This window comes from Grus americana, chromosome 9, assembly GCF_028858705.1.
Source record: "Grus americana isolate bGruAme1 chromosome 9, bGruAme1.mat, whole genome shotgun sequence".
NCBI lineage: Eukaryota > Metazoa > Chordata > Aves > Gruiformes > Gruidae > Grus > Grus americana.
This window is the reverse complement of record NC_072860.1, coordinates 28,823,830-28,840,193: the sequence shown is the minus strand read 5'-3', so window position 1 is coordinate 28,840,193 and position 16,364 is coordinate 28,823,830. Positions and strand designations below refer to the sequence as shown.

At 45.0% G+C, this 16,364-nt stretch overlaps 2 protein-coding genes across 10 annotated transcripts in view; one reads left to right on the top strand and one right to left on the bottom strand.

Annotated features, from left to right (window-relative positions):
- MED12L (mediator complex subunit 12L) overlaps window positions 1-16,364 on the top strand; it is a 150,225-nt gene that overhangs the window by 99,285 nt on the left and 34,576 nt on the right. For 7 of the 8 annotated variants that reach the window (XM_054834628.1, XM_054834627.1, XM_054834626.1 and 4 more), the window contains 8 exons: window positions 6,152-6,299; window positions 6,878-6,996; window positions 8,131-8,274; window positions 8,826-8,989; window positions 9,461-9,592; window positions 12,450-12,677; window positions 15,135-15,276; window positions 16,135-16,255. In XM_054834628.1, coding sequence (XP_054690603.1) covers window positions 6,152-6,299; window positions 6,878-6,996; window positions 8,131-8,274; window positions 8,826-8,989; window positions 9,461-9,592; window positions 12,450-12,677; window positions 15,135-15,276; window positions 16,135-16,255 — 1,198 coding nt within the window. The remainder of the gene's footprint in view (window positions 1-6,151; window positions 6,300-6,877; window positions 6,997-8,130; window positions 8,275-8,825; window positions 8,990-9,460; window positions 9,593-12,449; window positions 12,678-15,134; window positions 15,277-16,134; window positions 16,256-16,364) is intronic. The other variant, XM_054834624.1, reaches the window with a different exon arrangement.
- On the bottom strand, window positions 1,032-11,222 carry P2RY12 (purinergic receptor P2Y12). Of its 2 annotated transcripts, XM_054834632.1 has the most exons (4): window positions 10,948-11,222; window positions 5,033-5,288; window positions 3,601-3,804; window positions 1,032-2,760 (listed from the first exon to the last, which is right to left on the bottom strand). In XM_054834632.1, the coding sequence occupies exons 3-4, from the start codon at window positions 3,645-3,647 to the stop codon at window positions 1,716-1,718; spliced, it is 1,092 nt and encodes a 363-aa protein (XP_054690607.1). In that variant the 5' UTR covers window positions 3,648-3,804; window positions 5,033-5,288; window positions 10,948-11,222; the 3' UTR covers window positions 1,032-1,715. The 2 variants fall into 2 exon arrangements, with proteins under 2 accessions (XP_054690607.1, XP_054690608.1); XM_054834633.1 differs by lacking the exon at window positions 3,601-3,804.

The following is a 16,364-nucleotide window of genomic DNA, read 5'->3' as shown; positions in this document are numbered from 1 at the left end:
AACGTGACATGTCCGTCGCTCCCTGACCCGACTTGCCTTTGTTCATCAAGGACTACATAAAGCTGAGGCGGTCCATCGCGACACCCCAGGGCTGATGTCCGAGGCTGCATCTTCCGCGCGTTGCGCCAGCTGGCCTCTTGACGCCGTTCCCCAGCGTAGGAGCAGGCACTACGTGCCTTGTGTCCCCTACCAGGGGCTGCTGGGTGGTACGCGGGGCGCTGTAGTGTCTGCTGTCTGAGCAGCTCACCTGATCGGGAGCAGCAGCTGCCAGGTTACTGCCGCTCTGCATGGGTGGGTACCGAAATGTGGGGAATGAGCGTCGGGTGGAAGTGGGGCCCCTGGCGTCTCCCTTCCGGGCACCGGTGGGAGCGGAGTGGTCCTGGGCCCTGTGGGGCTGGCTGGGGAACCGCTCCGTGGCGACTGGCAGCACTGGCTCCGGGAAAATAACAGCGCCGTTTCCTGCGGTGTAACCCAGGTACCGATTGTGATCTGTGTTGGTGTGTATACCAGCGTAAGCAGTGCATGAAACGTTTTATGAAATATTTAGTTCATCCAGGGGGGTTATAGAAGGTGCGTAAGCTCTAAGGCTGAGCGCTGAAGTGAGTGAACTGTCCTTTTCAGGAAATTGGATATCGGTCGTAAAAACGCCCGGTGCCCTGCCAGGCACGGATAAGAAGAGCAGACCGGCAATGGCTTCTGGCCGCACCGAGCTCTTGCGTGATGGTGAAACGTATTTCTGAATTAGAGCTGGTTTGCAGTGAAGATAAATGAACCATAATTTATTACAATAGCCTCAGATCTTTTTCTATGTTTGTTATGATACTTGAAAATGTTATGTACCTGAAAATACTTCCCTTTTTTTTTTTCCCCCAACTTTTCCAAATGAAAAAGGGGCAGTGGTTAATTTTTTTGTGTAGTGCAAAAAATCTGCCCTTAATCAGTAAAGATTTTACTATGAGTCTGTCTTTCCATAAGGTCTAAATATTCTGTAAATTGAGTCTTTGTGTATTTTCTAATATAATACATTGTTGTCTACGGAAGTGTCCATTTTTGTTTATTCATATAGTAAGGTGAAGTATTTGAAGATTTAACTCACATCAAGATAAGCCTGATTATGAAATAATATCCTCTGACATACAACTATTAATTATTGGTCAATGGATTAAAATTGCAAGCATATAACGAGATAAGCAAAATGTTATTCTGTTACCAAAAACCTGCACAGATAAATAGCTTATCTACATATGTCCTGTTTTTCTGTTTGTCTGCCAGTTGTGTACGAGGTGACAACTCCCTGTATTAAAACATCACCGTGGAGGTTATTTGCATCTCCCAGATCTTGTGTTGTTGTGGACTTTACTCTGGCCCAAGTTCATCTGTTTCTGCAAAATGTTTGCACTTCATAATCGCATCTGTAGCATTTCATGACTGTGTTTTAATTTCTTCCTTACAGCTCCAACTAAAGTTCAAACTTCTTCCTAGCAATTCTGACAAGCCTGGAGGCTGTGATCAGGTGGTGCTCTTGTTTTAGTCAAGCTTTCTAGTTTCGCCATTTTTGCAACCGGTGATGTTGGTTCCAGGGTGCTTGTGCTTTATCTGTAGGACAATTTCCACAGGAGACGGTGAAATTCTAGATATTCTCCCACAGGATTTGTGCTGCTTCCGCCCACCGATAAACATACGTGGCCAAGAAGGGTTACGGGTAGTTCTTAGCTCTAGAGTGGCGTCTCGTCTGTGTCGTCTCCTTCGTTCTGCTCCTTCATCCGTGCTCTGAGTTCTGACGATGCCGCGTGCTTGCACAGCATGTCTAGCAAGGACTTTCGAAATGACTTGCAAAGGAAAAAGTATATGAATGGATCTAGGCACGCATTTAGTGATGTCAGCCACAGCGTGCTCTCTTTCAAGTAAAACAAGGTGTTCTGAGCAGAGCATTCAAAAACGTCTCTTGTTTGGCTCAACGTGTAGGGGATTCTAGTAAAGTGGAATGGCACAAAACAAATAAAGAACACTGCGATAATTATGAAAACCTTCACATTTACAGTCTTTTTGGATGCCTTTCCTGCGCATCTTGTCCTTTTATAGGATTTGTACAGTTCTTTACTTATGAGCACGTAGCATACAACTATGACAGCTAAATTAACCCAGAAGATAAGTTGACAAACATAGTTTACGATTTCATGCCAGACTAAGCCAAACTCAGATTTCAAGAGAGCACACTTTTGTACGTTCTCAGCCGTTTTCTTCCTGTTCGTTAGAATCATGTTGGGTAATGAGAGAGCAAACATTGATATCCAGATTGCTGTGGACAGGATCTTGGCACCTAAAAGGCTCCTTGGTGTTGATGTTCTGAACGGCGAAGTGGCTTTCTGATAGCGATCGATAGTTATCAGACCAAGAAACAAAATGCTGATGTACATGGTGAAGTAAAACACAACCTGGGTTACCTGGCAAACAAATCCTCTCAGTACCCACGATACCAACTTTGCATCGCTAAAGATTTTAAACGGAAAAGTCAAGATCATGAGGAAGTCAGAAATGACAGTGTTCTTGAGGAAGATGATGAAATTGGATTTACTGGATATTTTAAAAAAGACCCACATTGCCAGGCTGTTCATGGTGATGCCCACCAGGAACAGGACTGTATAAAGCAAAGGAAAAATGACTTGACTGATTTTGTTATCGCTGGTGCAGCTGCTGTTGTTTCTAGAGTAGCTGAAGTTGGTTGTGGCTTTCATTTGCACTTCGCCTTTTCCCCTCTTCCTGTAAAGACAAAAAAGAAAAAATGAAACCGTGAGTTATGTCTATCATAAGACATCAGCCTTTTTAGTCTACTTTTAATTTTTGTGTTGGGAACATTTCCTGGGGGATTTTGTTGTGGTTTATTTTACTGAGGAAGTCAGGTTCCTACAGGAGAAGAGCACTAGATGTAGCCCTGTTTGTAAGGTGGCCTGTTCGGTCTGCGTGACTGAAACGCTGCAGTCACCTTCCATCCCGGGCTTCCGCCCAGCGCTTTCCGCACAGCTTCCCTGAGACCCGTGCTGCCCGGCTGGGCAAGGGGCCACCATGGCGTGGGCAGTGTGGCCGGCGTCGTGCCGCCTGTTCCTCGTGTGAGCACGTAGGTGACGGTGCAGCTCTGGCTGGGTACGGCGTGGGGCTGGGGGCCCTGACGTGGCTCTCCCGGCCCCCGTGGCCCTGCCGCTGGCATTACAGCCAGTGAGGCCTGAGCTGGGCCGCGATGGCCTGGTGACGGAGAGGAGCTGGTGAGGCCCAAAATGCCCCTCTCCTCCCAGAGAAGGGAGCACGTCCCTTTCTGCATCTTCCTCAGCATGGAAAGGGATAGCATTTAAACTCCTTTTGACTGCAGATTTAACAGGGCCAGGCTAAAGTAAAAGGAATGAAATGCCCCTTTTTATTATATTTCTGCTTGGCTGGCCGTCCGTCTCTCCCAGTGGCATTATTTATGAGAAGCTCAGCATGAGCCGGCAGTGTGTGCTTGCAGCCCAGAAAGCCAACCGTGTCCTGGGCTGCATCAAAAGAAGCGTGACCAGCAGGTCGAGGGAGGTGATCCTGCCCCTCTGCTCCGCTCTGGTGAGACCCCACCTGGAGTACTGCGTCCAGCTCTGGGGGCCCCAGTACAGGAGAGACATGGAGCTGTTGGAGCGAGTCCAGAGGAGGCCATGAAGCTGATCAGAGGGCTGGAGCACCTCTGCTATGGAGACAGGCTGGGAGAGTTGGGGTTGTTCAGCCTGGAGAAAAGGCAGCTCCGGGGAGATCTAATTGTGGCCTTCCAGTACCTGAAGGGGCCTACAGGAAAGATGGAGAGGGACTGTTTATTGGGGAGTGCAGTGACAGGACAGGGGGAATGGGTTTAAACTAAAAGAGGGGAGATGGAGATGGGATGTGAGGCAGAAATCCTTCCCTGTGAGGGTGCTGAGGCCCTGGCACAGGGTGCCCAGAGAAGCTGTGGCTGCCCCTGGCTCCCTGGCAGTGTTCAAGGCCAGGTTGGATGGGGCTTTGGGCAAGCTGGGCTAGTGGAGGGTGTCCCTGCCTGCAGCAGGGGGGTGGAACTAGATGATCTTTAAGGTCCCTTCCAACCCAAACCGTTCTATGATTCTATTTCAGCCTTGCGTTTGGTTGTCCTTGAAGGAGGTCTCTGCCCTCTCCTCCCTGCCCCTGCTCAGACACCAGGATCGGCCGCTCTCAGGCTGCCGCCATTTCACCTTGCTGCGCAAAGGGTGGATGTGGCACCCCACAAAGTCACTGGTTGTTGCTTCCAAGGCCCTACGCGTTAGCACTTGGATGGCTAACGGGGTCTGTTATTTCAGTGGTTAGACATTTGCCAACAACGTCCGAAATTATTTGTAGCTTTATTTATGTAGGTATTTATTTATGTATACCTTTACTCCTAGTTTGACAGTTTATCCTGTCATTTTCCTAAATCAGTTGCTTTACCAGTGCTGTGTTGCAAATCAGTCTAAAACTTCCCTGACTGGGGCCAACGCGCAGGAGTTGCAGCCTCCCGTGAAGGCGCTGCCCAGAGCCTGCGTCGTGCTGCCCAGAGCGCGTCGGCTGGCCGGTCACCCACAAACAGCGAGGGCTGGCATCCGCGTAACTGGTAGCGGGCTGGGCTGAAAGCTGTGGCTCTTAGTCTGAAAACCTTGATCAGATCAGGTCTGATCCGAAGTGGCTGCCTGGGAAAGCCAGGCAGGGATGTTGAATCAGTCAGTGTTGCGTTTCAAAAGGAGTAACTTTTCAGGTGTGTAGCGATGCAGTTGTAAAAATTGCTGTATTTCCGTGTGATCTCTGCCTCTGTAACGTAAGGCACTCAGGGGAGTTGACGCTTTGTCAGCCAATGCCCAAACATCCCTGACATCTTCCTTACAGACCTGCAAAGTTCTATTTCTATCTGTAAGACAGAAATAAATTAGCTTATGCTTTGAAGCGCCCAGTCTAATCCTAATGAAGTAAGTATTCCGTACGCGTGCCCAGTCAGACACCAATCCCCCTCCCCAGAAATCCGAGAGCAGATTACCGTGGCGTGCTGTTGGGAAGCGATGGAACGCTTGGCTCTGCTGGGAAGCTCGTGTTGCTGACGGAGGGTCGGCCGTGGTTCCTCTAGCTCTTCACCGTGTGAGCGGGCAGGAGCATTCCCATGGGCGAGGAGAGGCTGGAGGGGCAGCTCTGCATCCCACTGAGACTTAGACCTTCCTCTGGCTTTGAACTGGCTTCTGAGCCAGAACAGCTGCAAATTCCAGGTGACGCACTCAGTGCTTCTGATTTTGTTTCCTCTAGAACAGAGAGAGAAAAAGAATTTGTAAAAATAATTAAAGGTTTACTTCCTGATGTTGCCCTCCTAGCAGAGTCACTATTTTTAAACGAGAGCATGTGTTTTGTAATACTGCAACTTCTCTGAGTGTAGAGTTGCGCTCCCATCTGCTACCTTTTTGCCTTGTGATTCTTTAGTATTATTTTGTATGCAGCCTTATTTAGTATTATTTTGTATGCAGCCTTAGATTTTTTAAGTAGTCTTATGTTGAAAGAAGTAGTGATTGGTTAGTTTGGAGAAGGTAAGTATATTACCAAACAAAATATTTATACCTTATAGGACTTGCAGAGCAGTTCTCCAAGTTTTTAAACTATATACAGTGCATCAACATGATATTGTACATTTTATTAGAAGACTAAATGTAACCAGTTACACTTTAAATAAACTCTACATACTTCAATTTCTTTTGGATGTGCAAAACAGAATTTTAGGAGTTGGGCTGCATCTTCTTTTCAATGGACTTGTACATAGTAAGAGAAATGACACACAGTTTTTAGACATCTGTCTTCTGTCTGTTAATCTACTGCTGAATATCAATCCAGGGGACAGTTAGAAGGGTCGTCCGCATGCGTCCTCTGACTCTGTCCTTGCAGAATACATACAGAATTCATAATATGGGATGACATTTTTTCCCCTCTGTATTTTTACCGTGCCCCTGTAGCGATTTCCTTCGGCACTGTTTCCTCCACACCGATAACCACAGGAAATGCTTTCAGTGACAAAGAGTTCCTGACTGCTTATTGCAGTCTGGGCTACTCGGGTTGGGTTTCTCCAAGTGGTGACAGAAAAAAGAAAAGAAGTTTCACTCATATCTGGTCTTTTCAGGATGAATCTTCAAGTCATGAGTGTAACCAGCGCATGATTCTCCTTTATGGTGTTGGTAAGGAGCGTGATGAAGCGAGGCATCAGCTGAAGAAGATTACCAAAGACATCCTCAAAATTCTGAATAAGAAGAGTACTACTGAAATGGGTGGTAAATGCTTTAACACTGCTGTATGGTAGCCTGTAGCTAAGATCACGGGAGCTGTGAGGTGCTCAGCAAGTTGTCTGGAGCCATGCGTGTTACCACGTAATTTGGCTTCCATCCCCTTCACAGTCACTGGGTGAAGCACGGACTGGAGTCCCGCAGCACAAAGCGCTGGCTTGCCTTACGGCTGCGCCAGGGCGGCGAGGGGCCTGCGGTTAGAAATCCCTGTTCTCCGTTACACCAGCTTGGCTCTAACACTTGCCTTAGGTAAAGCCTGGAATCAGAGATGCTGGCCAGCGAGAGCCGCATGTGCCTACCCTCCTAGTAAAAATGCACCACTGGTTTTCAGTTCTTGTGGGGTGTCAGCTTTTTGCGTTGGAGTAACGTTAAAGTAGCTTTGATATCATTACACGCTGTGGCATATGTTTGTCCCAAGTACAATGGAAAACTGAGGCAAGTAGGGTTTTATGTAGTCATGAGTAAAGCTTATTCAGATTTTTATTGTCTTTTAAATCAGTCATAATGCAAAACTACTAGGGCTACATTAAATATAAAATGACCAAAATAACTTTTTGTCTGTTAAGTTGGGGATGAAGGGCAAAAAGCCAGGAAGACCAAACCAGAAGCGTTTCCAACCCTAGAGACCGTGTTCACAAAACTACAGCAACTGTCCTATTTTGATCAACATCAGGTGACATCTCAGGTACTTCCCTTGTATAAAATTGTAGCCTTTTACCTTCTGCTGTAGAGATATCAAATAGGAAGCAAATTTTTGAAGTTTTTAGAAGTGTTTTGTGTATACCAAGAATTGTCAGTGCGCTACTGCTTCAAAGGCAAGAGAAAAAATGCCACCTTGGTATTCTGAAATACCTGTTTCAGTAGATACTGGGGTGTTTGGGTGGGTTTGTTTGTGGGTTTTGTTTGTCTTACAAGAAGCTTTCAGGATTATTATAGATGTCATGATATTTTTAATGAAAAAATGGAAATAAATTTTACAGAAATTTCCATTAACAGCACTGTTCAGGACTCGTTGGTAAATTAGATACTTATTAACCAATCTCTTGGATATCTGTGAGGTATGTTACTGCATCTGTGCTCATGGAGGATGGCGAGCTCTTTGGTTTTGTGCAACAAACTGAGTGTGTCTCTCTGAGAAGCTGGTGGATAAGACAGTTTGTTCTTTTCTTGAAATTAGAATTTATAGTTGACCTTTACTGATAAAAAGCTGTATCAGTAACTGACTGGAGAACATAAATAATTTATTTTAAATTACAAACCTGGTTTTCCTGCTTAATATTAGGACATGTAAGTGTGCAAATGTATCAGCGTAGAATTACATCACTTTGTCCAGTGTTACTGTTTTAAAGTATATTTTAATAACCAGAGGCTAACATAAGTAAAAGAGGTACATGCTAATTTATAAGACATCTTTGGATCTGGTCTTCTGAATGAATTTATTACAGGATAACATGTTACTAATTATCTGAAAACCATCAATAAAAAAGCACAATGCAGTAAGATGAAAAATAAAATGATTTTGCTCCTTCTTTAAAGCAAAATGTTCTATGGTATAAAAATCAGTATTGTAAATGTTAAGAACAGTTTGACCCTCAACTGTAAAGCAGCAGAACAGCATTTTCTGTGTTGTCAATTTTGAAAATAAAACGGCATTACAACTGACTCACACAATAGTAAATAGATGTACTCATGCATGATTTGTTAGTGCTTTTATCTGCAAAATGCTGTCGCTTGCTACTATCACTTATAGAACAGGATTTTTGGAGCACTAGTGTGTTTAAAAAGCCCTCACTCAACTTCTCAACGTTTATTTTCACAGATCTCCAGTAATGTTCTCGAACAGATAACTAGTTTTGCCTCAGGAACTTCATATCATCTTCCCTTGGCTCACCATATACAGCTCATCTTTGATCTCATGGAGCCAGCACTGAATATCAATGGACTTATAGACTTTGCAATACAGGTAAGCAGAGTTCGTTTTGGGGGGTTATGTCAGGATAAAGCTGTGATGCAATTTCTGTAAAGCCAGAAATAAAACAAGGGCTAAACTCAAATTCTCCTGATTTGCTGCCATGCACTTTTATCTTTTTCAGTTTCCTGACCTCTGAAACAGAGTGCCAAATACTACTTCTGTCTTACATTGACAATTTGGAGAAGCAATAGATGTATATTATTTTTTAATCTTTCAAAATTAATAAAATTCTGGATTGTTTTAGCACAAAGTATTTTAGGATGGGCTTCACTGTTTCAGACTGAACCATCGTATTACACAGGAAAGCATCTGGGTGCCAGAAATGCTATGTATTTCTGAAGAGCAGTTCTGAGGGATGGGGTTTTTTCTACTTTAACAGTTTATTTTGCTCCCTCTTTCCCTTGTTCTGTAGTGAGTAAGGAATTTCATTTTTGTTTGCCATATAGTTTTTCCTTAATGCTTTTTTTTTTTTTTTGCACCTATTTTACATGTTTAGCTTGGAAGTTATTTCCAGTTCATTATTTTTGTGTGCACGTTTTCAGCTGTTGAATGAGCTGAGCGTTGTGGAGGCAGAGCTGCTGCTGAAGTCGTCCAGCCTGGCCGGAAGCTACACGACAGGGCTGTGCGTCTGCATCGTCGCCGTTCTGCGGCGATACCATGCCTGCCTCATCCTCAACTCGGAGCAAACCGCACAAGTCTTTGAAGGGTTTGTGGCAGCTACAATTTTCCAAGAAGTATTTTTGGTGTGCTCTCTTAAGCAAAACGTGCGTTTGGGTTCAGGTAGTGAGCCAGTATCGCACTGCTGTGGGGAGGCTGTAAGCGAGCTCAGGTGAGCGGAGCAGAGGGCTCACCTCTGCAGCCGGCTCCCCGCTGCTGGGGCTGGGGGACCCGCGCACTTGGTAACCAAGGAAAAGCGGGGCTGTGGATCTTCACTTCCACCCACTGGCCCTGTGCTGGGCTCCCTGAGTGCCTCTGTGTCCTGTCCTGTCCTCCCTGGCGCCCAGGCAAGCGCACGGGTGGCACCAGGCTTCACATGAGCCTCGGCAGCTTGTAGGTGCAAGGTCTGTCATCACCTTGCCCAGCTAATGGTGGGGTTTATATGATATGTAACTATACGAGATGCGTTTTTAAGGTGCGTCAGAATGAACTCAGAATGGTTTTATTTTTCTTTTTGCAGGTTGTGTGGGGTGGTAAAGCATGTCGTTAATCCCTCAGAGTGTTCCTCCCCGGAGAGGTGTATTTTAGCTTACCTCTATGATCTGTACGTGTCCTGCAGTCACCTGAGAAGCAAGTTTGGAGACCTCTTCAGGTGGGTGGCAAGGGGATTTTTCTCACCACTGCGAGCCTGTAGACTGACGCAGGCTACCGCGGTTTCAGTTCGGGTTGCTTTCCCTGGAAGATACACCATTGCCTCTGCTGCTTTGCCTATAGCGGTGCAATTCTCTTGCCTGTGCCGAGTGTGGCAGCAGAGCGTGTGGTCCCGAGCCTGCGAAGCGCTCGCGCTGTGCTGGCACCTGCTGTGGAGGAGCAGAGGCTGAGCCCTCCTCGCAGCGCTGTGGTTAGCTTAGCGGGTTGCTCCAGCACGCAGCGCTGGCGCGTGGGACGTGGGGACCGTCGGCGTTGGGTCGGCTGCCGAGGCAGCTGCGCCCGCACAGCGGGACCCCTCCCCGCACACCTCTGCTTTGCAGGTTGTGAGGTGACTGATTCAGTTCCGTTAATGCATCAACAACCTGGCTGTAATACACTCAGTGGTGGATGGAAACATAACGAGATCTTGGCTGGCACAGATGTAATATTCTATTAAATATTTCCTTTGATGTGGGGAGAGGCACAAACATGTTTGAGTTTGTGAAGTTTTATGCTCAAATGGTCAGTTCCTTGATTTTTAAATTAAAAAAAGTATTTTAGGTACCCATACGCTGTATTTCTGGCTCTTACTTTTTAAAGGGAGAGCGGAGACCTTTCATATGCAAATACACGTCTTGTGAGACTTACAAACCACTTCAGTTACTGGTTCCCCTCCTAGTTTATATACCTGGGTTTGGTTTGCGTATTGCAGATTTGTGGTTTTCATTTCATGGGGAGCAGGAAAAGAGTTCTCAGTAGTAATCCTAATGTTTTAATAGGTTTACAAACACATGGGAACCGTAGCATTTAATATGAGAAACACTAGGAAAAAGAAATATGAAATATAGAAGAACTACAGAAGTGTCTTAGCTGTATGTTCATTTTTCCGCTTAAAACCTAAAGTTCAGTAACACGATAAAAAATAACATTTTTATTAATACTAACCTACAAGAGGAAATCAAAACATCATCTAGTAATATAGAGATACTTAGGGTATTAAGTCATATATTAAATGTGATATACAGCACTTGATTTGAAGCCCCTTTTTTCAGACAAGTGGAGTTAGAAACTCTCTGAAAACTGGTAATAACATTTCTGTATACATTTTTTAAACAGCTGTGTATCAGGTAATAGTGCTACACTTATTTTCTTTTTGGCTTCCTTGCTACAATTGAAACAAAACCAAACCCAGCTGTCTGTACACGGCAACTTAATAAGCTCCTTCTTAGCATGCTGTAAGTCCAGCTGTTTCTCTCTCTAAGTCATTTTGAAGCAACAATAAAGTACAGTCGTAAACGTTCAAATTTAGAGACTTACCTTCCGTATTATCGCAGTGCTTTGAAAATGGCTTCTGATACCATCTGCAGTGTTTTTCATGACTGGGTTTTACTAAGTGAGCTGCATGTTTTGGTTTAGTATGCTTGGTATATTTAGCTGTATTCACTAAGCTTCCTTTTTTAAATCATTCCTTCACTTTTTTTTTTTTAATCTTATCTTCTGACCACTCCCCCAGCATTACTTCCTGCGCAAGTACGGCTTCAGAGGCTGCTTTGCTCAGTACTCAGTATTGTGTTATTTGGGTTTTGGACCTGTCGTTCTGTGACCCATGGGTAAGCGTAGGTAAATGCTGCGAAGACAGAGTGTCAGGATGTATGTGTGCCCAGGATGCCCGTTCACGTAGTGCCTGGTGTGTGAGGTATGGGGTGTTTGTTTTCCACTGGTTGGTTTTCTTTCTTTGCTGGTACGCTGGCTGTTAGAGCAAAGGGTTAAGGTCAGGCATTACCCTTCCAGTAGATTAATTATCCTGCTAATGGCCTCTTCCTCCTGCCCTGGAGCATCCAGGAGGAGCAGTGTGTGTGCAGGGGCTGGCAGTGACAGGGTGTCCCCAGGGTGTCACCAGAACTGTCCTCCAAGCCCCACATCCCGGCGCTGCTGCCCAGACCCTTCCTCAGGTCACAGATGCCTTCCAGGTGGCACAACGCTTCCTCTGTCTTTTCATCCTGGGGCCAGTGGAGTTCTAAAACTTTCCAAAGGTTTCATGTCTTTTGAGTTAATTTCAATTAATAGATTTTTTTTTTTTCAGTAATGAGGAAGTCTTCCCAGTTGTGAAGTTTGTCCATGTGGATGTTGTTTCCAGCTGTGGTATAAAACCCAATGCTTGAGGCAAATGCTCCTTAGAACATTTTGTGTGTGAAATTTGCATTCTTCACTAAGACCTTTTTTTTCCCCCTGAAGAAAGCCAATTAACATACAGGTATTCCTAGCCTGGAATGTTTCTTGACGTTTTGTCATAATTGTTAATGACAAAATATGACCTTTAAGTATCTTTTCTCTGTTTACTGATTTCATCTTTCAAAAAGTTGTCTGCTGTGTCACATTATTACCAGATATAGAGGTTTTCAATTTAGATAAATTTTCTCATTTTTCCTTAATTAATTCTTCTTACTACCATTGCAGCTAGCTGTGCCGTAACACGTAAAGAAAGGGAGCAGCGTTCCAGTTCACGGAGAGGCATCTGATGCTCTGGGAAGTCGTTGCTAGTGAGGGATGAATGTGTGGTCCTTAGCCAGCTGCTCACGGCTCCAGTCACAAAAAAGGCATAGAAGTGATTTGGAAACTTGAGACTTTATTTGCGGGAAAACTTAAATGAAATTGATTTATCAGCCTTATTTTCTGGTAGATGGTCCTTATCAAAAATGAGTTTGAGAATGTGTACAGAATGGTAACCACACTAGGATTTTCTAATCCCACATGGTACATTCAACAGCATTTCTGCACAGTACGTTTTTTGGCAACTCTCTCTTTTTTTTGGTCCTCAGTAGTGCCTGTTCTAAGGTGAAGCAAACGATATACAGCAATGTTCAGCCTTCAAATTCCAATTTACTGTGGGACCCGGAGTTCATGCTAGATTTTATCGAGAATCCTTCTGCTCACAGCATTAACTACTCAATGCTGGGCAAGATCCTGAGCGATAACGCAGCCAACCGCTACAGCTTTGTCTGCAATGCACTAATGAATGTGTGCATGGGGCACCAAGACGCAGGGAGGTAAGGCAAACCGTGCTGGAATTGGAACTGGATGGATTTTTATGTGGTTTATATGAGTTTTCCTTTCACCTTTTTGTTTTGTGGGTTTTTTGCAATTGTTTTCATTCAGTACTCTTTCTGGTTGCTGAAAATTTATTGACTAAGTTTTCTCTGAGTTATTTCATTAAATCAGTCTGCATAATTTAACAGAAGGGAGTAACAAGTGGGAAGTGCTCACTGTAAGACAGTCAGCAGTTGTGCCGTTTCAGACGGGACAGCTCAGCACAAGCTTTGCTCATTAGAAGCCTGTAAATGAGGGAAGGTTCTGCATTAGGTCATTTCCTCCTTCTGATGCAACTGGTGTTTAATTTATTAAATGTGTGATTTATTCATTATGGAATTCATCTTCATAGGTAATTTGTAGATTTTCCAAAAATATTTTTTTAAACTATTAAGAGTTTTATTGGCTAGAAGCTCCTGGAGCTGTAGCAGCTGTCAGCTATATTTTAAGAGTGGCTTGGACCTCAAGTCGATCTCCACTGACTAGAGTTTAGGATGAGACCTGCACTTCAAGAGGTTGTCCAGCACCGCATTACCTCAGTTGTCTTCTGACACCCATGGGTGCTGGCTGCTGCCGCAGTCCAGGGGAGCTTTGGTCTGATCCAGCAGCACGTCCTGGGTCCTGTGCCTGCGGCAGATCTTTTTAGGTGATCTCTGTGTACTGACAACAAGTATAGCGAAGAACCCTTGTGGTAAAACAACATCACTGTCAGGGTGTTACACTGGCAGCATGTTTTCTTTCATAATTCAGATGTGCTCCTCTCAGTTGCTTCCTCCCTCCAGTGTGTAAACATACAAACTCGGCCGCCTTGTGCAAATGGAGCACTGCAGTGTTGAAACGACTCTACCCTGGGTTTCCATCCTGCAGTCTGCCGTGCAGGGTGAAACAGACACTGATTTTTGGGTCTCGCCTTGACCTCTGCCCCCAGCACCTTTATTTCTCTTACACAATCAAAGCCACCAGAACTTGGTCTTCTGTTCTGATTCTGTTCCAATTTTTATTACAAAATTCTTGCTCTTGATAGGCCTAGGTGCAGCAGTCACTGACAGCCTTTTTAAAGGTTCGTGACAGATCACGAAAGTCAAGGAAGTTGTGGATCTTTTTCCCTTTTCTTTTCTGATTGACTCCTGCCCAAAGCGTGTGCAGTTCCTGTATCTTCTCCCCGTCCCCAGTATGAAGCCATCTCTGAAAAGTCCAGAGGAGGCCACGGAGATGATGCGAGGGCTGGAGCACCTCTGCTGTGGAGACCTCAGGCTGAGAGAGTTGGGGTGGTTCAGCCTGGAGAAGAGAAGGCTGCGGGGAGACCTTAGAGCCCCTTCCAGTCCCTGCAGGGGCTCCAGGAAAGCTGGAGAGGGGCTGGTGCCAAGGGCAGGGAGTGACAGGCCAAGGGGAATGGCCTGAAGCTGCAGGAGGGGAGATGGAGATGGGATGTGAGGCAGAAATCCTTCCCTGTGAGGGTGCTGAGGCCCTGGCACAGGGTGCCCAGAGAAGCTGTGGCTGCCCCTGGCTCCCTGGCAGGGTTCAAGGCCAGGTTGGATGGGGCTTTGGGCAACCTGGGCTGGTGGAGGGTGTCCCTGCCCATGGCAGGGGTGGCACTGGGTGGGCTGGGAGGTCCCTGCCCACCCAAACCAGGCTGGGGTTCTATGAAATGTGGGCAGAGCAGAGCACCTGAGAGGAAGCAGTTTTGTAAGAGCAGCAAAGAGGAACATCTAAATGTGGCCAAACGAGTTTCACTGTGGAACAGAGAAAAAATAACTTGCACTGGGATGAGTCAACTCTGCTGTGTTTTTTAAAATGTTACATAACTCTGAATCATACACCAAATCACACAGAACACAGTATGCGATCTATGAAGCAAAATTCATTAATGTCCATTGATTTTGTGACTCTCCTCCCTCCTAAGCAGTAGTGCTGGCCTGGGGCTGGGGAGATGCGCACCACACGCGCCACTTTCCCGTGATGTTTTGCATGAAAGAGGACGGAGCTGCTGTTTGTCCGCCAGCTCTGAGGAAAGGCCGGAGTGTGCCCCCGTAGAGAGGGGTGGGCTCAGGTGGCGGGGGTTTGGGTGCTCCATCCCTCCTCGGGGGCAGCTCAGCACAGCTTGGGAAGCTGGTAGGAACGCAGGGCGAACAGAGTAGGGCTTACACAAAATAAATAAAGGCCCTGTGCTACGTAGATTGGGTGAGTGCAAGTTACGGGGTACAAGTCACGTGCTGTTTTTTCCCTGGATGCTCCAGTTGTCCACAACTGAATAAAACTAGGTTATATGTACAGTAGCATAGTCACATTTGGCCATAAACCCCCACCTCAAGTAAGGAAACACCAGTTCTTCTGCCAAGCGCTGACCTGCTTTGACCTAAACATTTATTATTTACAAAATATCTTGCTTCTGTATTAGTTTTTCTCTTCTTTCCTAGGATTAATGACATAGCAAACCTTTGCGCAGAGCTGACAGCATGCTGCACAGTGCTCAGCTCAGAGTGGTTGGGGGTCGTAAAAGCTCTTTGCTGCTCATCAAATCACGTCTGGGGTTTCAATGATCTGCTCTGCAGTGTGGATGTAAGTTCAAGAGCTGCTGAAGTACCTGTTAAACCTATTTACTTGGGGTGAGCTTAGAGGTATAGTAAGGTTTCCATTCAATACAAAATACTGCGCACAAATTTAGTCCTGTATCCATTTGAGTTTTCAAGACTTCCAGTGAGATTCCTGATTGATTTTTATTCTTTCCTGCATCTTCAGGGTTAATGTTGAATTTGGGCAGTGCTTAGAGTTTTCTCTTTGTAAATTTTTTTTTCTTTATTACGGAATGATAAGGAATATCAGAGGTACTCCTTGAAAGGAGCAGCCACGTCCATATACTTTTTCTAAAATGCTGATGGATGTGCAAATCACTATTTGTATTTTAAAGACCCTGTTTTGGCATTGGTTCTCAGATGGTAGAAGGGGTGGTGCACTTTGCTGTTCCTTACCCACCCGGTGTAAGTTACCATAGTCCTGTTAAAGTCAACAGGATTATGTGACTAATGTTACCCAATATCTGATTCAATATATTTATCTATAGTTTGATTACATATGCCTTTAGGAACAGATTGAAGCTGTGTACTTTGGGGACGTATTCTTGTCCTGAAGCTAAGGAATGAGTATTGGTGTTACCAGTTTTTGTAGAATGATAAAATTTCCTCAGGTTTTTATAAGACTAATGTTTTTTATTTCAGAATTTGTGGAAATAGGTTTTTGTTAAAGTGAAGTTAAGAGCTATCAGTATTTGCCATAAAATGTTTGGAAAATGCATTAAAATGTAGAGACAAATGCTTATGCATAAACACGTTACTATTTATTCTTATCGTTAATTCCTTAATAATCATGGCAGTGGTGTGTGCACTGTTGTGTGAAGCCTTGCAATGTTTTTCCTTCGAGGTGAGCGACCTGTCATTCCACGATTCCCTGGCCACTTTCATCGCTGTGCTGATTGCCCGGCAGTGCTTTTCTCTGGAAGATGTAGTTCAGCATGTTGCACTGCCTTCTCTTCTTGCAGCTGGTAAGAAATTACCAAGAGATGAACTTAAATGAAAAAAGACTTCTTAAGAAGTCTCCATTGATTGAATAAGTAGTGTGTTCTGAACCGCGTTCTTGTGTGGAATGCCACC

Bases quoted from the DNA above. Each gene is read 5' to 3' on its own strand.
- P2RY12 (XM_054834632.1), bottom strand. From the start codon at position 3,647: ATGTCTCTCCTGTACTGGGGCCCCCAGAGCTGGACGCAGTACTCCAG. The intron at 2,761-3,600 runs GTGGGGTCTCAC...TTGTCTTTACAG, and splicing joins AGCTGGACGCAGTACTCCAG to GAAGAGGGGAAAAGGCGAAG.